The 21788-nt window shown below is 38.1% G+C and overlaps 1 protein-coding gene and 1 long non-coding RNA gene across 4 annotated transcripts in view; both read left to right on the forward strand.

Annotated features, from left to right (window-relative positions):
- Nucleotides 1–9955, forward strand: part of kcnj12b (potassium inwardly rectifying channel subfamily J member 12b) — a 10784-nt gene extending 829 nt beyond the window's left edge. The window contains exons 1-2 of one of the 3 annotated variants that reach the window (XM_083567410.1): nucleotides 4227–4811; nucleotides 6696–9955. In XM_083567410.1, the coding sequence (XP_083423536.1) occupies nucleotides 6760–8025 (1266 nt within the window). In that variant the 5' untranslated portion in view covers nucleotides 4227–4811; nucleotides 6696–6759 and the 3' untranslated portion in view covers nucleotides 8026–9955. Of the gene's footprint in view, nucleotides 1–4226; nucleotides 4812–6676 lie in introns of those variants that run through there. The other 2 variants (XM_083567408.1, XM_083567409.1) reach the window with 2 other exon arrangements.
- Nucleotides 9956–19636: 9681 nt separating this feature from the next.
- LOC310740585 lies at nucleotides 19637–21613 on the forward strand. The gene is made up of 3 exons (XR_014537679.1): nucleotides 19637–19745; nucleotides 20098–20753; nucleotides 21452–21613. It is a non-coding gene; the product is annotated as an uncharacterized lncRNA (long non-coding RNA).
- Nucleotides 21614–21788: the final 175 nt, after the last annotated feature.

Raw genomic sequence — 21788 nt, forward strand, 5'->3', positions numbered from 1 at the left:
TGTGTGTGTGTGTGTGTGTGTGTGTGTGTGTGTGCGCGCGCACACTCATTAACCTGTCAGCAGCCCCAGAGAGTCCTCACTAAACAACTAAACACCTGTCCAATTAGATTTCCTGTAGTTACTGAATCCATATCAGTTCCTAAATAATATGTTTTGAGACTAATAACTGATATGAAGCAACTGAAGATCATGTAAAAGCTCAACATGCAACATGTACCGTATGAGAAATCTCCCGGCGCGTGTTGATCGTCTGCTTGGGCATTCGGCGTTCTCACCAAACCCCTCCCTCCCCTGTGAGTGACACAACCGGCTCTGTTGAAACGAGTCATGCTTATTTTACCTCTACCAAAAAATTCTTACATAATTTGTGATGATATAATAAATAAGGCCACAAAGCATGGTGAACGAGCTTCCAAACAACAGAATTATCACAATTACAGTCAAAGTCTATGTATTGCATGTTTAAGCATCCAAAAGCCTCTGGATCTAAGACCTCTTTTTTTTTCAGATGTGTTAGAATCAGATCACGCTCTGCAGCTATTATTCTAAGTCACCCCATGCAGCCTGTGATCCTTTTACAGCACAGCACATATGGTGAAAATGTTATTAGTCGGCCCTTGTGAAGTTTATTAAACCGGACTAATTGAGCAAGATGTGCTCACGCTCGTGTCCTAGCTTAAGCTCGCTCCCCTAATGAGATTTGGTTTCCAGTCAGCCGAGTCATTTCTTTGAGTTACCTGTCCCGATTTACATTTCTGTTCATCATTTCCTTGTCTTGTCCCATCTCCGGGGCACTAGGGGAGCAGCACGGCTCCACAGAAAGAGAATATTAAAATGACAGCTGTCGCTTTCATTCAGTACCATTTCATCATGCAAATTGACAAAGTGAGATGGGGGTGATGTCTGGGGTGAACAGGCTATTTGGCTCGAGTCGCTTTTCCTCTTCACGTCAGTGTCTAAAAATTGCTCTGACTTCAGACAATTCCATTTGTACTGATTCTCATCAATCAAGTAGCCACTCAGAAGTACACATAATGGAATTTTCAAAGCTGCGTCTCAGAGTTTCGGATCTGAGTGCCGCGGCTCGGAGCTTGACTCGATTCTCAGAAAGGAGCAATATTAAAGCCTTCTTCGGCTTATCAAATCTACACCTGACCGGAGATCTCAAATGCTTACTTTTCGAGGAGCCTGTTCAATGTACTGGGAAGTCTATGCTTTCTAATCACTTTCATTATTTTCAATGAACTTTTCCTGCCATGTAATCTAGCCATGTCCTAATAGAAGGTACTACAGAAGTGGATTCTGTTACAGGCCCTAAAAAAAGAAACGCAAACACATTTGTTACTTTAAAACTTAGAGGGTGTTAACAAGCTCATAAGGCTAATTAAAACATTTGAAGCATTTCTAGATGTATCTAGATATTTCTAGGTAGTGTATGCACAATTGAGTGGAGACAATAAAGTCAGTGCAGCTATCTGTATTAAGAAAAGAAACAAAGAATTAAGCATACATTAAGGGCTAGACAACAAGAATAACAACATAACCTCAAACTAAACGGCATATTACCTATTCGACATTCTAGTGAGGGTTTAGACTGAAGGAGTTGAAAGTTATGTATAAGGGATGTATCCTTGCTCAACTGAGTTTAAGTCAGCGCTTGAGCTTGGCAAGTTTCAGCAAAATCTCCAGCTTGGGTCCGTATAAAAAAGCTCATGAAAGATGTCAAACTAGTCAAAAATCTTTAGAAAAAGACTACAAGGTCACCGTAGTTGCCACGCATTTCTGCTCTTTAGACATTATTCATACCAAAATCCAGTCCCTTTATCCCTCTCTAAATCTTTGTATTATACTACAATGGTTTTGTACATCATAGGCACACTGTCTGCATTTTGATTGCAATACTTTCTTCAATTGTTTGTTGTTAAACAAGATATTAAAATCTTATGAAACAAGCCCAATTTGATATGTAAAATATGACCTCTGTCAACCTTTCAACCCTTTCCTGTCTTCTCGTGATCATAGGGTAGCATGAATCCTGCTTCAGAGGATGTCTATTAGTGCTTGTGATGGTATCTTTCCCATTTCTGAAATTAATGGACCTATGTACATGCTGCCCCTCAATTTGGTAAATCAATCTCTGAAAAGTCTGTCTGTCTATATATATCTATCTATATCTATACATACATGCATACATATATATATATATATATATATATATATATATATATATATATATATATATATATATATATATATATATATATATATGCAGACAGACAGACTATATGCAGAGAGATAGATACATACATAAACTTCTAACTCTCTTCATCCTCCTGTTTGAGGGATAAACCCATCATGACAAACAACAGAAGTGACTCAGTTTCCACCTAAACAAAACAAAAGTGACTCAGTTTCACCTTCTCTGGCATGCTAACCACCAAACCACCCTCCAAAGAAAGTCAAATTACCAAAAAAAATTTAAATTGAAGGACCATTTGTTTAGATACAAGGTTGCACCAAACAGCGTTCCAAACCTCGTTCTTAACCTTAACTGTAACCTTAATTTTTTCCTATGAACAGCCAAAACTGCTTCGAGACAATGTCCATTGTAAAAAGCACTATAGAAAAAAACTTTAACTTGAAATAAAGATCCAATCCAAGATCAATACTGTGGAAGGTTAAATTCAAGAACCATGAGGATGGATTTGCAGTGTAGTTAGTGTGAACGGTTTGTTATAATTTCATGGAACTACAATTGTCATGAACAAATTTTTTAATTCAAATGTCCATCAGTTAACAGTTAATAACCTCAACAATGATGGAACTCTAATAAAAGGACAGCATTCGGTGTATCCCAAACGCGTCTCAACGCAGCTTTACAGAGATAAAGGAGTTATAAAGTTGTATAAAAGAATGTATACGATTTTTCTTCTTCTTCTTCTTTTGCCTGCTCCATTTAGGGGTCACCACAGCAAATCATCTGTCTCCATACTACTCTGTCCTCTACATCTGTCTCTTTCAAACCAACTACCTGCATGTCTTCCCTTACCACATCCATAAACCTCCTCTTTGGTCTTCCTCTTTTCCTCCTTCTTGGTGGCTCCATCCTCAGCATTCTCTCACCAATATAACTCATGTTTCTCCTCTGCACATGTCCAAACTATCTCAATTATGCCTCGCTCACCTCTTCTCCATAACGTCCTACCTCAACCCTCATCACTCCTAATGAAAATTACAGCATCTTCAGCTCTGCCACCTCCAGTTCTGCCTCCTGTCTTTTAGTCGATGCCACTGTCTCTAAACCATACAACATCGCAGGTTTCACCACAGTCCTGTAAACTTTGCCTTTCACTCTTGCAGATACCCTACTATCACAAATCACTCCTACCACTCTTCTCCACCCACTCCACCCTGCCTGTGCTCTTTTCTTCACTGCTCTAACACTCTCTACATTACTTTGCACTGTTGACCCCAGGTACTGTACTTAAATTCATTCACCTTCATCACCTCTTCTCGCTGCACTGCCCTCCCTCTAATTCACACACATGTACTCTGTCCTACTCCTACTGACTTTCATTCCCCTTCTCTCCAGCGTGTACCTCCACCTCTCCAGGCTCTTCTCAACCTGCTCTCTACTCTCACCACAAATAACAATATCATCCGCAAAAATCATAGTCCACGAAGAACCCTGTCTGACCTCGTCCGTCAACCTGTCCATCACCACTGCAAACAGGAAAGAGCTCAGAGCCGATCCTTGATGCAATTTCACCTTTCACCTTGAACCAGTCTGTCCTTCCTACTGCACACTTCACTGCTGTCACATCGTCCTCATACATGTCCTGCACCACCCTCACATACTTCTCTGACACACCTGACTTTCTCATACAATACCACAACTCCTCTCTTGGCACCCTGTCGTACGCTTTCTCTAAATCCACAAATATTGATTATTGATATTAATTACAGTCCAAATGCATCCTCGAAGTTCTTGAGTTGCCCAGAATACATAAAGTAAATATGTATGGGTTACCTTTTAGGTCTGGTTTATCTCAAAGTTTCTTTCCTTAAACTATCTCAGGGAGTTGGACATTGTCTCTGGCTTGCATATTATGGATAAACACATAGAGAGCAATTTATGATGCAAAAATATACTTTTGCATTCTATTTATTCCAGTAAAGCTGCTTTGGAAGAAGGGCCATTGTTAAAAGCACCATACAGATCAAATGTAACTGAACTAAATTCTCGTATTGCTGGTGTCCTGTTAATTGATATAAAAGTTACTTGCGATAACTTCCCAGAGTGCCTCAAATTGCAAAAAAAAAATGCATGTAGTCAAGTTATCAGTTATGATTTTAGTTATTATAAGGATTAAATGTAAAAGATTAAATTAATTAAATGTGAAGTGTCTATTTGAGCATTATTCACATTCAAGGTTCGTGTAAAATGTTGGCTTCAACTATATAAAAAGAGATTTGATAGGAAAATAACAGCTTAAATTAGAAATTTCAACAGCAGACATTAATAAGATTGAATTGATTTATTAGTGAGTCTTTTCTCAGTACAGAGAAACTTGGTCTGGTCAGTGGTAATTACACTTAAAACAAATACACAGACAGGGATTAGGTTGGGAACCCTGATACACTATGAAGCAGCAGGAGTAGCGCAGAGCAGCATGTTTGAATGGAAGTACTGAATCCTGGACTGCGGTGAGAGAGCGGGCTGTTCTTTCAGGACACAAGGAGCACTCAGCCACGATACCTTGCATCTCTGCGGGGAAGCGGTGGCCACGCCAGCTTCACTGCAGTAACAGGTGTTTCTCCCTCCGGCACCAAAAACTCGACTTTGCCTCTTACTTCTCTTTCTCTTTGACCGGTATCACATCAAGTCCATGTCTCTTTCTTTCTCTCTCTCTCTCTCTCTTTCTCTCTCTCTCTCTCTCTCTCTCTCTCTCTCTCTCTCTCTCTCTTTCTCCTTCTCTCTCTCTCTCTCCCACTCGCTCTGAGTGATTGGCCACCTGGAGGATGACTAAAATACCACTGCATGAAGCCGGCAGTCACCCCTCAAACACTCACATGCACACACTACCTCTACCAGACCGGTTTCCATGGTAACCTCTATATCCCTCCGTTTCTTAATCTGATGCCTTTATTCCTTTGCACTGTAAGGATGAAGCCATGTGCATTCATGTATATTTTGTGTGTGTGTGTGTGTGTGTGTGTGTGTGTGTGTGTGTGTGTGTGTGTGTGTGTGTGTGTGTGTGTGTGTGTGCGTGTGCACAAGTGGATGCGTATGAGTGCATGTGTGCATGAAGGAAATGATATGGTGTGTTTTTTCCTCATTACCGCATTGGTTCGATCTAAGGCTCCGCAGATATTCACACTCACTGATATAGCAACACCTCAGTTTGTATGCCGAAGCCTCTGGCATGAGTACAGTATGTCACCCAGACCCATGCGAAGACGTGTGTGTATGTCTCTAGCCTCCTTGGGATAGGCATCTATTATTAGAAAGGCAGATCAGTTGAGTCAGGCAGGGACTTGGTGCCTAAATCCAGACCCCATGGGCAGCTTCCAAAACAGGACTCGGAAAGAAAATGACACTGCACCACAAAACAAACAAATAATGATATTCATAGGAAAATGTATAGTATTGATGCGCTATGCTAAAGAGCAGGGGAGCTAGTTTAATCCTTCCTGAGTCTTGCAGGAGCTGACAGTTGTACGCGCCTCTGCACAAAGTGCGGATTTAAGTTTTTCGCAAGAAAACGTGTGAAACCAAGCTAATTTTAATTTGTTACATCTGCTGCGGTGCAGACACACACACGCGTGTTTATAGCGGCCACACGGAAATACATACTCGGCCTGCGCACACAATCCCAGAGTAACACATCATTAACACTTCACTAAAAATCTGCTTTCATCACTTCCATTTAAGTCTTAATTTAGTTTTATATGAGGTGATGAAAGTGTGCATGCGTGTGTATGTGCGCGTGTGTGTTTTATTTAAATCACTGCTGAAATTGCAGTGTAGAATTATTACACTACAGAAAACCCAGCTGTTTTGGAAATCTCTTTCCGTAACGTTGTAATTCCTTCGTTCTCTGTTTGGCTGCAAAAAAAAAAGTGCATTTGTAAATTTAATTAAATTAAATAATAATAATAAAGATTTTGTTAGCATTTCAACTGTTTTTTGTTTTTAATTTATGTTCACTTTATATGTTCAATTCAATAAAGTTAAAGCCTTAGTTACTGTTTTTTCCTTGTTGCTTGGTTACTTGGTAAAAGTAACTTTACTATTAGTAACTGGTATTGGAGTTAGATTTTTTGTTGTTGTTGTTGTTGTTGTTGTGAATATTCCTTGAACAAAAGGACACCTGACCATAAGATTTGCTTTTTAAACATCCCATTCCACATGCATTCCCCATTTACTGTTATAATATTCTCCTCTCTTCTGGGAAGATGTTCCAATAGATTTTGGAGCGTGATTGTTGAGATTTGTGCATATTCAGCTGTAAAATTATAACAGAATTCTTTGTATTCTACAATCTGAATCCTAGGGTAGTTACAATCCATCACATTCTCTGGCTATGGACACATAAGTTTAGAAATTGTACAATTGTAATTAGGATGCTTAAATGACTGCTGTCACTTGTTGTCACTTGTTGTTTTATCTCAGGTCTTTGTACCTTGTGCAGTGACTGGTGGAGAGACAGAGGCCTGCAATCCAAACCACTGGCTATCCTGACTGGGCCAAGTGGCATGAGTGTGGGAACAACCCCTCGCTACAACGTTGTGTCATCGTGGGAGGAGGACATTCAACGCCACGGCAACATGCCTGCCCTCGGAAATGGCTTTGGAAATGGTAAGATCCAGACCCGGCGGAAACCACGCGTCCGCTTTGTTAACAAAACCGGACAGTGTAACGTCAACTTCTCGCACATGGAAGAGCAATCGCAGCGCTACTTGGCTGACATCTTTACGACCTGCGTGGACATCCGTTGGCGCTGGATGTTTTTTCTCTTCTCTCTTGCTTTCATTTTGTCCTGGCTGGCGTTTGGTTTTATCTTCTGGCTCATTGCCCTTGCACACGGTGACTTTGACAGAACCTCCAGTGAAGACTTTACACCCTGCATCATGCAGGTCAACAGTTTTGTGGCAGCTTTCCTGTTCTCAGTCGAGACCCAGACCACAATTGGTTACGGCTTCCGCTGTGTGACAGAAGAATGCCCGCTTGCTGTCTTAATGGTTGTTGTGCAGTCTATTTTGGGTTGCATCATTGACGCTTTCATGATTGGTGCCATCATGGCCAAAATGGCTCGGCCCAAAAAGCGTGCGCAGACATTGCTGTTTTCACACAACGCCGTCATAGCTTTGCGAGATGGAAAGCTCTGCTTGATGTGGCGTGTAGGAAATTTGCGCAAAAGTCACATTGTCGAGGCTCATGTAAGGGCACAACTGATCAAGCCAAGAGTGACGGAAGAAGGCGAGTACATCCCAATTGACCAGATCGACATCAATGTTGGCTATGACCAAGGCACCGACCGCATCTTCCTTGTTTCTCCTCTGACCATCATCCATGAGATAAACGAGGAGAGCCCGCTGTTTGGAATCAGTAAACAGGACCTGGCCAGTGAAGACTTTGAGATTGTTGTGATCCTCGAGGGCATGGTCGAGGCCACGGCGATGACGGCTCAGGTGCGCAGCTCTTACCTGTCCAGCGAAATCTTGTGGGGGCATCGCTTTGAGCCGGTTGTGTTTGAGGAGAAAAACCATTACAAAGTAGACTTTACGCACTTCCACAAGACTTACGAGGTGCCCTCCACACCACGTTGCAGTGCCAAAGACATTGAGGATAGCAAGTCATTGCACTCCGCTGCTAACTTCTGCTACGAGAACGAGTTGGCATTCTGCCAGGAGGACGAGGAGGAGGATGGTATTAGGGGGATTTTGGGGACTGAGATGGAAACCTTGTCTGCCAGCCTGAACTCTGACCAGAGATCGCACCATAAAGAGTCAGAGATATGATCTCTGACCTGACTAACCATTGGCATTCACCTCTAAAAATTTTATTTAAACGTAGCCCCAGTCTGTAACCTTTAGTTTTGGCTCGAACTGACAGAGACAAAGCAAAGCAAGTGCCAATATGAACCACTCACCCTGCTGACCTAGCGCCATGGTGTAGTCAAGGGGCAGGTGATGTTATGTTCATGACTGTTGCTGGATGGCCTTCCTGTAGGAAAAACAAACTTGAAATAGGATTCCTCGTTTTATGCTGTAGTTTTGCAGTGATAGCTTTAAGTGATATCATAATGCAATACCGAGCTATCCTGGGTGCCAAATTTGGTCAGACGTTCATCTTATAGGTACAGGTGATACCTTTTTTTGGCTTTTTTATTTTTCACTTAAACCCTGGAAATATAGATTTATCAAACACTCTTCAGCACAGTAAATAACAGCGATCCATTTTGTTTCATTTGACTCAAAGCAATAAGGTTAGCTCTTTAGATCAGCTTTTAGATCACTGTTTTTTCTTATATACAGTATATATGTTGAAATGCTACAACATACATACAAACATTTGTATGTTGTAGCACTACAGACACTTACCAATATTATTAATTCCGGTGTTTTTTAAATACATTTTTTTCCATCCCAAGAAAATACTGAATTGCTATTATTTAAAAAAACAACAAGATGGCACCCAGGCTAGCAGATAGTTAGAAAATTTAGTGTCTTATATCTTCAGATGTGTGTATATTAATCATTGTGTGTGTGTGTGTGTGTGTGTGTGTGCGTTTTAAAGGTCATCATTTTTCCAGGAACAATTTATCCTCCACACACAGGCAACACATCTGACTACACACCCGTTCATGCTCAGGATGCACTCTCTTGCACAGAGGAAAAATATCGATACAAGTTTGTTACTTTTAAGTAGGACTGTTTGACTGCACATAAATTATGATATAGTGCAAATGATTGAGCAGGATTTTTATTATTTCTGTAGTTTGAACACTATGCTGGATACGTTTTGAGCTTCAAGCTTTATTGAAGGCTGCTTGCACAATAATTAAAAATAACAATATCTGAAAAAAAAAGACATCAGGGTAACATATACATACTCCTGAAATTAAAACCAAATCAATCTGGGTTATAAATATCTACATTTTGCGACTCTGAGGTATTAACCAAGCCTTAAAGACAATGAGCAGGTCTCATTGGTTAAAGGCTTATTCGTGTATAAGGGCACAGTGCAATATGAAGCATTACACTTCTTCTGAATGGTGAGAATGTCGATGATGATGACGATGATGATGATGATGATGATGATGATGATGATGATGATGATGATGATATGCTTAAAAGTCTACATCTGAGTGTTGAACCTGTCAAACTGGAGGATTGTGGAATATCTGAAATGTGTAAAACATTCAGACAACATATTCACATATTCTCTGAAGGTTCCCTTATGAGAAAAAAATACCTATATTTTTTTCCCCATTTATGATCATATTGTGCACTCACATATGACTATATAGTGAAACATGTGAAGGTGCATTTCAACTGATTCAAGTATGCATGTGAATAATGTGACCACAGGTCAAGTAAAAAAGAAAATCACACATGCATATGAAAGAATCATGTGTAGAATATCACATGTGAATCACTAAAGAACATGAAAATACGAAAATTTTGGGGGCGGAGACGAATTTGAAAAATAATATTCATTAAAAAAAACATGTGAATCGCTTACAGGAATCATATGTGAAAATACAAACGATGTGGCAAAATCACACGTAAATGCTTATGAAATCACATGTGGAAATAAATAAAACAAAAAACTCATGCAACTCTCTTGAAGAAAATCGCACGAGAATCATTTTTTGAATAATATCTGAAAATGATATTGTAATAAAACAGCACACATAAATTGTTTAAGAAAAATCCCATGCGGAAATGAAGGAATCATAAAAAATCGGGTTAATCATTTAATAAATCATGTAAAAAAAAAAATCACGTAAACATTTTTTTTTACATAAATAAATAAACAGTACTTGGTAAAATCCAAATGTGAAAAATGTGTGAACACGATACATAAAGCGAGTAACTTTCACACACGTGTCATTTTTCACACGCGAACCATGTGATTAGTCAACTTCTGGAAGGGTTATTAGTAACACAGTCCCACACACTCCCAACTATTGCAGCTATTATTGCAGAGCGTGATGACGATGATGATGATGATGAAGATGATGAAGATGATAATGATAATGATGATGATGATCTCCCAGATACCTCATTCTCTTTTAAAAAAATGAGACAAAGATCGGGGAGGGCCGTGAACTACAGCAACTACTCGTGACACAAAGGAGAAATAAATGAGCACAGAGTTCACCCACTCACCCCATCCATCACTTCTCTCTGTGGGAGAAAGCGAGTGCGCCTGATTAAATAAAGAAGGCATTATGTAAGATAATTTTAATAAATTAAACGTCTTGCAGAGACAGATTACAAACCAGGCTTGTTCTCTGAAAAGCGCAAAGGCAGAGAAGCACCAGGCCTTATGTTTATTCTTACCAACCTTTAAATCGGTTCGCTACTAGGAACATTTTGTATCTTGAAGTGATTATATACTTATATTACAACATTCATTCCATAAGACTTATCATGTCTTTCTTCTTCCGATCCCATTAGTACATCATAGCTAAAATTTTGACCCTCTAGTTAAACAACCCGAGACAATATTTACATAAGACCAATTTCTTAATTTCTTCAATTATTTGTCCCAGTCAGGGTTGTTATGGAATCCTAGAGCTTACTTCAGGAAAACTGGGCACAAGGCAGGAATACACTTTAGACAGGACATCAGTTCATCTTGAGCACCTTCTGCCATGTTTTTGGGAGGTGAGAGGAAACTAGAGAACTTGCTAAAAACTCAGAGAGACATCGAAAGAAGTCGCAAAACTCCACACAGACAGTAACCTGAGCTCAGGATAGAACCAGGATTGAACCCCAGAGTTGTCAGACAGCAACGCCATCCATGGCACAGATAAATCAAATGCTAAATACACTTTTATAAAAAATTTATTTTTATAAAGGAGTTAAGTTATTTTTTTCTTTTTAACCCCACTCATGCTGAGGAATCCGCCCACTTTGGTTTGCACCTATGACAGTTTTGAATGGTATTTTTGGTTTCAACATTCAAGCTAGAAGGAAAAGTAAAATGTAGGATTAAAAAATTTATTGAATGCACTAAAGGTGCTACGTCCAACATGCACACGTTGATCAGGCTTTTTTTTGTTAACAAGTTTCATATCTGACTGCTCACTTATTTCTTTTTTGGTCCCATAAAAGTAAACTTTCATATCCAACGTTTTGCTGATCAAACCTGAACAGACGAAGGCTGCATATGGTAATGAAAAGGTTACGAGGATTTGTACAAAGAACTTGACGCTCAGGTTTATTCGTGTTCTTCCCCACACATTTACACATGACATTTTCCCGTCGTGTGTCAGTCGGTTCAACCATCTGTGAAATGCTCCTTAAAATAACATAATCAGAATCAGAGACAGACACATTAGCCAAATGTTAAAGCCTGTGAAAAGTAGCCACTCTGCAAATGCTGCTACAGAGACAATCACTCAGACACAAAGCCTGTACATCCACAGAAATTACCTAAAGGTTTAAGAGCAATTTAAAGTCACCACAGTGGATTATAAAGGGACTATATGTCTATGCATATTCATATAATAGAAAAAATAGATATTTACGCTTTATGGCAGAGGATGATGATAAGATAAATATTAGTGAATACAGTGTGAAGTTTTTTTAATCACCCAATTTTCATAATCTATCCATCTCACACTTAGATTCTAGACTTACATATACCCATGCCCACTGGTCACTACCTATTTATTCTACACTCTTCTATTGCATACAAATTGATATCTATGGACATTTTGACACACAAATGATCTAAAAGCCACAGTAAAATCTGCAAGATGTTTATTGATTTAGAGTTATCACTGGAAGTCATACTGCATTTTAGAGAAATGAAGCATAACTGTAAAAAAAAAGACGAAAGATTATTATTTTAAACGACCGTTGAAATTAATCCAAATGACACATGATTCGCATAATATAATGCATGAAGTTGTAGGTCATCTCTGGGGTTTTGGTTTTTGGTTTTTTTAAAGTCATAGATGTCTTCCATGAGGATTTAAAATGTACATATTTACTTTTGTATTTTAAGAGCCCTCTAAAAATACACTGGATGCAAAATGATGTCTGAAATTAAAACAGGATATAGTGAACCTGAGAAAAAATGGTGCATTTGTGGTCTTTTAACGTCTGTAAATGTGTGTGTGTGTGTGCGTGTGTGTGTGTGTTTCTCACATGGTTGCATAACTTGTTTGCTTTGAGAGTCTAAATCCCCTTCAATTTTCTTCATATGTATATATAGTGTATGTGCTGAGTCAGAAGTTTTTCTTTTTGGGATGTGGCTATGCTATGTTCAGAAGCACATACACAATTGATAAATTAAATCAATCGATCAAATGTTCTAAAACAATTCTCATACAACGGCCATCAGCAACATTATTTTGTTTAAACACAAAATCTGATTCTGTACCATTTCCTTCACATTTTCTAGATTTTATCTGTTTATTAATACAATGATCTGCAAAAGAGCTTACAAAGCGATCATGAACTTGCCAGGGAGACTGCCAAGAGACCTACTGCAACATTAACAAAGCTACAGGAATATCTGACAAGTACTAATTACTCTCTCAGAATATTCATATGATGGGTCTGTGGGGTAGGGAGGCTAGAAGGAAGCCCTTTCTCACAAAAAAATGAAAGAAATTCATAATCATTCGAAACCATGTGACAAAATGTGTTGTGGTCTTTAAAACTAATTTAAAAAGGTATAATAATTCCATATTTCCATTTGTATGTTTGGGGAAAAAAAGAAAGTTAAGACCGTGCTGTAGCATTATGGTGGTAATATGGTTTAGGGCTGCTTTTCTTCAACTGGGGCTTATCAAGTTGAAGGAATCTCAAGTAACTTCAAAATATCCTGGTGTCTGCTGGTAAGATGAAGTTAAAAAAGGAATTTCAACTTACTGCTTAACTGAATCCAACCAATAATCTGTGGGGTGACCTGAAGCATGCTTTGTAGTTGCCCTGACAATTTAATGGATCTAGATTTCTTTCCACGTTTTCCCCTTATAATGTTACAGACAGTATTTAAAAATTTTGTATTTAATTTATTTGTATTTTTATTTTAATTTTCCAATGAGGGTGGAAATTTTCTGACCTGATTTTTCTTTTTTACATAACCATTCCACACCTACATGTTCAGAGTCATTGAAACTTTACAATTCAGCACGTATTATTTACATCACAGTGTGCTGTGTTTAACTATTAAAACTATTACCAATAGTAAATCCAATGTGTGTGTGTGTACATCATTAAATCATTAAGAATCGATTGTAGAAACCAACTCACTGGAGTTTACATGCTTAATGATATCCTAATGGTCCCTATTGTTAACTAGCAAACACCAACACCTGCACTACAAGTAGCCAAAAGTGTTCTTTTGGTTTTTAATAGTATCTGATTTTTTTCCTAAATTCAGTGCAATACCGGGACAAGATTTTTCCAGAACACCAGACACGTCACTTCTGAAGTAATATCCGTATTGTGTTTCCTGTTATTTAGGAGCAGCACTAATTTCTGCAGAGTATGTTAACAAATCATTTAATACATTATATGATAATACAACATACAAGTAATTTAATGATAATGTAAGAGGGCAAATATCCTCATTTATTAGTTTGAAAAAAATAGAAATGGCACACTGTAAAATATTTAATTGTAATTTAGAAGGATGTTGCATAGTTCTGTGGGGATTTGGTTTGGGTTAACAGCTGATGGTTTGTATGGACTTTTGTAGTGGAATCCATTTGACTTGTTTACTTTCCTGCTGCTACTTTAAGAAACCATGTAAAAGTTTATAATTGACAAAGATTGAACAAAGCTATTTTAACAAAATGATGGAATTGTCTATATGGAAAAGTTTTATTTAGGTTATGTTTTAATTTTGTTTTGGTGTCTGCCCGTAAAAATCAAATAGTAATAAAAGTCAAATGCAAGTGAGTCTAATACACTTTATAACTTTATACACACCATAATACACATGTGTACATGTGTATTACAATACATATGTGGTATAAAGTGAGTATAACTAATTTACTCACTTTATACCACACCATACTGCACATGGACACTTTAAGGACAATCACACTAAATCACTTTAATTTGCACTGTCAATATCTGCCATACGCATCCATCCCCATCCAGATTCATGTATATACATATATCTTCTATATTTTCTATAGTTTACACTTTTTTATTTGTCTACTTCATTTTTTATCCTTAAATTCTATTCCTTGTTTTATGCTTAAATGTTGGAAAGTCGTACAAAGCATTTCACTGCATGTCAGACTCTGTATGTATGTGTATGTGACAAATAAAATTTGAACTTGAACTTGAGCATGTAGAACATCAAGTTGCTTTGAAAAAGTGTGTCTTTGTGACAGAAGCCTCGTCAATGCAGTGGTCAGATCCTGCCTGTCAAAATGTTATCAAGACTATCCTCAAGTTAGGTAAGAGTATTTAGAAGACAGCGTTTAAAAGTTTAAATAATGGAAATCGTTCAAGTGAAAGATGTCAAGCATGACATGAGTGACATTTAACCTCATGCTGATCAAATGTGATAACTCGTTTCATGTTGTGAATTTATAATTCTCGACAATTTGGTAATAATTTTGTTTATTCTCAATAATAGATTAGATAGAAATTTGAAAATGGCAAGTTGTTGATGTGTCATTCTGTGGATTTGGATTCAAGAGCAAGGCATAAAAGACAAGGACGAACACTGAAACTGATCCATGTGAAGCACAGTAAACATATTCAGGTTCTATAAATACACTCCTATTTTTTTTCTAGTTCAGTTCAGTTCAGTTCAGTTCTATTCTATTCTATTCTATTCTATTCGGTTATTTCCATAGCACTTTTCACAATGTTAATGTCAAATGTCACAACTGTCTGAAAGCAGCTTTACAGAATAAATTATAGAACACAATTCACTTATATATAAATTATTAATACTATATATTTAAATTCTAATTACTACAAAATTTCTATGCACATATTTGTATATAAAATCATAAAAAAATCAACATATTTCCCTTATTTTTTATTAATATTTGTTAACAAACTTCTTGTTTTTGTTTGTGTCAGTGTACTTGGCATTAAAACCTGTATTGCATTGTAATTACAATTGTAATGTAAAGGACAAATGCAAAATGGAAACTATTTAACTGTTCTTCAGAATATCTTTCATTATAGAAAATATTTTTTTTGTTTTCCCAAACTCCCACACATGCATTACATTTTTGTAGATGCAGACACCAGACCATCATGTCAATATGTATTTGTAGAACATCCCATTCCAGGTCCTGCTTTATATCTGGGAAGGCTTTCCTGCTAGATATTGGAGCATGGCTGTGGGGATTTCTTCTTATTCAGACACAAAAATATCAGGGATACCGGGCGCTGATGTTGTTTGTGTAGGCCTTTGGTGCAGTCAGCATTCTAAATTCGTCTTCCTTTCCAAGTTTGGCCAAGCATGTCTCTGTGGAGCTTGCATCGTGCACATTGCCATTGTCTTGAAGGAAAAAGTTTGGTCTTTTTAGTCGCAGTGAAAGGAAACTGTAATACATTAGCATTCTAAGATATTGTAGGAAATCCTCTTCTGCTAACATTGTGACAACAGTTTGAGGATAGCTAAAGTTTGTTCATATAGTGCATATTGGAAAGGCAGATACTGCAGAGTGGTGCTGTCAACAGTAACAGTAGGCCTGTCATTGCCTATTAAAATCACTACTGTGTTCACTTTACAATTCCAAGTACACCCACGTAAATATGGGAGTAAAAAAAAGCTAAAAAAAAATGAAGAAATCCACTGTCAGGAAAGAAGGACCTTCTCTAAGCTGTTTTCTGATGAACAGGCCGAAAGCTCTTAATGCTGTGGGTGAGTGTATGAGCTCCAGAGTCCTCGACAGAGAAATGAGCCTCTGGCTAGACTAAATTGAGGTTAGAGGTACAAAATCACAACCCAGGTAGAGACCACTTACATAAAAGACTGACATCCAAAGACGAACTGAAAGCTTAGCTCACTTTACTTGAGCATCTCAGCAGACCTGGAGACAATCACAGAGCTAATCGTGGATCTCTGTTTTCGCTCGAACCATGATTATATTTTCTGCTGGGCTTTTTTTTCTTCTCCCCCTCAAACCAAATAAGGTTAGACAGAGCTGTTTTCATTTGTTAACTGTCATTCAGAAAGATGCTGGCATCATGAGCAGACATGGCTATTGAACAACATCAGCCTTGTAATTATCGCAGATCTAAACGTAATATATTTCAACTGTCAGTACGCAGGGTAATGGGGAGAAGAAAAAAAAAAGATGTCAAGTAAGGAGGAAAAAATAATAATAAAAGACCTGATGGAAAGATAGCCGGTGAGTGACATGTACTGATATCGAAACATGTTGCCATGGGAACGCAAATGCCCTAAAAGAAGAACTGAAGAGCGTGGACATTGTAGTCAGCAGAGACAGAGAGAGAGAGAGAGAGAGAGAGAGAGAGAGAGAGAGAGAGAGAGAGAGAGAGAGAGAGAGAGAGAGAGAGAGTGTGTGTGTGTGTGTGTGTGTGTGTGTGTGTGTGTGTGTGTGTGTGTGTGTGTGTGTGTGTGTGTGTGTTCTGGATTGTCATCTCTAAAATTAATCAATGTTGTCCAAACTCCTTGTAATGAAGATATCAGTGCTTCAAAGCAATATGAATTATTCATCCCTAATTACACATACACAAAGCAGAATTCAGAAATTTAATCAAGAAGCACACACAACTGGCCTTTCTCACACACACACACACACACACACACACACACACACACACACACACACACACACACACACACACACACTTGTTCTGCTCATTCCTTTATCGCGCACACCTACAAAGACCTAAATCGCGACATAAACCGATATAAGCAAAACTAAACAGTGCACAAAACGCTACAGATTTAGATCCAGGTCTCGTCAGTGTAAAGCTAGCAGGCCTGGGAATTACACCGAGCTCCTGTAACGCGTGTCCTCGTTCTTTCAGCAGTTTCTGAAAAGCGGTACAAGGCGGTCCATGCAGCAAAATCCTCTGTGTTAAATTATCACCTACTGTGCTCAGATAAGACCAGCTGGACTCAGATGTAGCAAATTGTTAATTTAACACTCTAGGTGTTAGGATTTGCCTGTGTACATCTACATAAAGCATCAGCGCGTTCTCCAAGACATGAAATAATAAGAAGTGTCGTGCCGACCGAGAGTTATGTAGGCCAACCTTCTAACTTCCGAGCTGCAGTCCCAACGTAAGTATATTGTTACTCTTAAATTGCCTAAAACATAGTTTATTCATAAGGAAGAAAACGTGTTCGTGAATGTTTTTCATTTTATAAAATGACAAGCAAAGATACACATTGACAAAACTTGACTAGCTAGCTTAATCAACTAGCTAAACTGCTAGCATGAACTCATTTAGCAAATTTAACGTTAACTTAGATAAACATAATTCTTTGGGTGTGAAATTTTTCAAGGCAAATATTTTATTTTTACCCAGAAAAAAAAAGGAAGAAAGAAAAAGTTTAAATCCTGTGTGATTTGTAGCGAGAACTGAAGGTCAAAAGGAAAAGGTCAGGCGCGCAAAGTTACCTAGTTAGCGAGTTACTAGGGGTGGAGTATTTTCCACTCTTGATCTGCTCTGACAAAATATAAAGGTTTCTAAAGATATTTGCTTCTAATGTGTTGCTCAACAAGCTCACAGCAACATGACTAAATTTTGTAAAATTAAGCTTAAGCACTGATACGTTGAAAGTCAATAAGGTCAATAACTAGAGCTTCTCATTTGCATCACTTGAAAGCCCACCCTATATAACAGTCCTAATTAATAAAATCATTGGCTCAGACACTGGCCACTCATTTAATTCAGTTTAATAAATGTTTATTAGTCTAGCACTTTTAACAATGTACTTTGTCTAAAAGCAGCTTTATAAAGATAAAGCGGTTGAAAAAGAGTGTAAAAGTTTGTTCCTTATAATTGTAAGTCTGTTCCTAATGAGTGAGCAAGTGGTGACTGTAGCAAGGAAAAACTCCCTGAGATGGCACGAGGAAGAAACCTTGAAAGGAACCAGGCTTGAAAAGGAACTCCTCCTCATCTGGGTGAAACCGAAAGTCCATTCATTACAGTTCAAAGTGTCCAGTGATTAATTGCAACCTGTGGTCCTGAGCCATTGTAGTAGACTGTAGATAATAAATACAGTCCAAATGCATCCTCAAAGTGGATTTGCTCAGATATTTTATGGATCTTTAGACTGTTCATGTGGAACCATAACCAGCTGCACAGAGTAGTCTCCAGTTGAAGAGAACTCCATCCAGAGGTAGGGCGTTGGGATGATTAAGGTAGATCCAAAGAGCAGAACGGGACAGGAAAACTGGTTACTGATAAAGCTGGTCAACAAGCCAAATGAAGTTGGTCAACAAGTCAAATGAAGCTGGTTAACAAGTCAACCTGCTCTGTCTCACCCTCAACCCTACAGTGATTAATATCTTATCTATTATCGTATTCACTAGTTTTGAATTCAAATATTTGCAAACACGTCATTTATTTCAACACTTCTCTGCCCCATCTATGTTTACTGAGACTTTCTGATTCCATAATCAAGTTGTTCAACTCGTACAGTTGGCATACGGTCTCCGTGTAATTATAGATGCAGTGCGCCATCTACTGGGCATGTTATACTTTCTTTTTTTTTTTTTTTTGACCGAATGAGGAAATAAAACGAGTCAATGAACAAATCAAAGAGATCTGAATATGAAAGAAAGAAAAGAAATAAAAACAACTCAAAAAATAGGTTAGATTTTGTGTTTTCTTGCTATTCTGCTTCAGGCAATTATATAATCCTGCAAAAAGAGAACAAATGGGATGATTTCAGCTGCCCAGGTGCAATACATTGAAGTATACAGGGACTCAAGGAGACTCCAGGGAATGGAAATGTTCTGGATCAGTGAGCCAAAATTCCCATCAGAGGAACTGGATGCATCCATCTGTCATTAGTCTGACACTATTTTGTGATTGTAATGTGATGAGAAGGCACAATTTAAGTATATAATTAATTTAAACGCTATGCACATAAGCATATCTAAATGGTTAACTACTGATCAGTTTGCTTTACAGTCTAATGTAATGGAGTATTTAAATCTCTCTAAGCCACTCACTGTGAGACTGAGAATTCTTTCTCGATGTTTGCCTGCAGATGAAAAGCCGCTTTTGATCTGCACCTACTCTGGTGCATTAATACAGCATGAGCACATTATTATCTCCTTCAACTAAGAGTGAGAATGTAATGTGACATGGCTACTAGTGGGATTACTAGAAGATATATTCAGGCAATATTCTAGGAAGCTCCATTAAATATTGAAATGATAATCCTTTATCCCCAAAGGGGCACAAGACAAAGCAGAGAAGATTCATTGTATCCACAGAGACCCTGAGGGAACAAACAAGGGATGAGGGATGGGAGTTTCACCAAAGAAAAGAGGCCATAGGGGGCAAGAAAGTATCCCAGAAATGTGAGCAAAACACCAGGGCACATAACTTTGAATGCATGCCAACATGTCTACTGTCTTGTGTACAGTGAAATCAGGTTTTGAGTTGAATCAACCAATGTGCTTTTATTGTGATTTAAACCATATATACAGCTGGTAAAGTAAAGAATGAAATGAAACTACATTTCATCCTGATCGCACATCCCTTTGGAAAAAAGCATTATTAAGGAGAATTGCTTTTGACTCCACATTTGGGGAGAAAATGAAAGAAAGGGGAAAAAAAGGGTGACAGTTGTAGTATACAATCACATATTTAAAATGTGCATTGACTGTTCAGCAACTCATAATTGACTCTTCTTATTTGCTTGTTTTACAGTTAAGATTGGATTAACCATGGAAGCTTTATTAGCAGAAAATCAAGAACTTCAGCTGTATACATTCAAACCACACATGCAGTTCGAGATAAAAGGAAACACCAGTGTGTGCCAAATGAATGACCCCAAAATAGCAGGATTCCTATTTATGAAATATAAAATTTATTAATACAATATATGGACAAATCTATTGGGAAAACTGACACTTCCAGCCAAACTGTTATCACAAAGTATAGGGTGTCATTCAGTGTGGTAGCATAACTGAAATAATGAACTTGTAGACAAAACCACGTTCCAGCATGACAATGCGCATGTGCACAAAGTCAGCTCCATGAAGATATGGTTTACAAGGGGTTGGAGTGGAAGATCCTGAGTGGCCTGCTATAGAATGAATTAGAATGTTGGCTGCACCTCAGGCCTCCTCAACCTACATCAGTATCTGACTTAACTAAAATCCTTGTTGCTGAATGAGCCCAAATCTCCACAAGCACACTCTAAAATCTAGTTGAACATCTTCTCAGAAGAGTGTAGTTTATTATTGCAGCAAAATGTGGACTGGAATGCTCCTAAAGCACACATGAACCTTATAGTGAGTTGCCTACAAACCTTTGTCCAAATACAGTAGTGTACATTAAAGTAGGTTTCAATTATATATACAGTGGAACCCGGTTATGTCGATGTCCTAGGAGGTCGCCAAAAAGCATCGAGATAACCGATGATCGAGATAAACGAAAACCAATATGGCGGCAGTATATTAACGTGCTTGAAATTTCTTTATGTACATGATGTGCGTTAATAAATGAGAATGTGCATGCACGTGTTTTTGGAGGGTTTTTTTACACAACAGCGTTGCCGCGATTTGTTTGATGAAGGCATGCTATAAAAATACATACAGTACATGTTTATCTGTCAGGAATCCACCTGCCACGCCCCCTTCGGCCCCCTTCAGCGTGTCAGGTGTTTTCTCGGCCGCTTTCTCTGAAGCTCCCGGCTTTAATCGCGCACATATGGTGCTCGTTTATCATCATCACCAGCTCCTATTTAAACTTCCACACTCTCACTGTACGTTATTGTTGGTATATGTTGGTTCACGGCGGTCGTTGTTATCGCGCATGCGTATCCCGGTACGTGTCTTCCCACCGGCACTCTCTCACCGGCTGCGCTTTTCTTCCCAAAGCCCATCGCGGATTCCCCCCCGATCCTGCCGGTGTTCATTCTATGCTTTTGCTGCTCATCCCACTTCCTCCCGTGTGCTGTTCAGCGCTCGAGATAAGTGGGTTCCACTGTAATGTAATTATATATATATATATATATATATATATATATATATATATATATATATAAATAATATATTAGCTCCAATGTAACCATGGATTATTAGCATTAAAATTCAACAATGCCCAATATCAATATATTTGCACAAGTGTCACTACAATACTTAACAATAAAACTAATATTTAATGGACAACATGGACTAATCCATTTTAAATGGTCCATGTTTTGTCACACAACTGATTGGCCAAGGAACCAAGTGGTGTTCTGGTTTAGACATTTTTTAGAAAAAAAATTAAAAAAGAAGAACGTAAAAGCAGCTGAAGACTTCCTTTATAAAGGAGCTCTGAAAAAAATAGGTTTTCTGTTCTTGTCTCAAATATGTCGAAAACTTTTATCTGTGCCAACTGAACATGTGGTA

This window comes from Silurus aristotelis (genome assembly GCF_946808225.1).
Source record: "Silurus aristotelis genome assembly, chromosome: 17".
Classification (NCBI taxonomy): Eukaryota; Metazoa; Chordata; class Actinopteri; order Siluriformes; family Siluridae; genus Silurus; species Silurus aristotelis.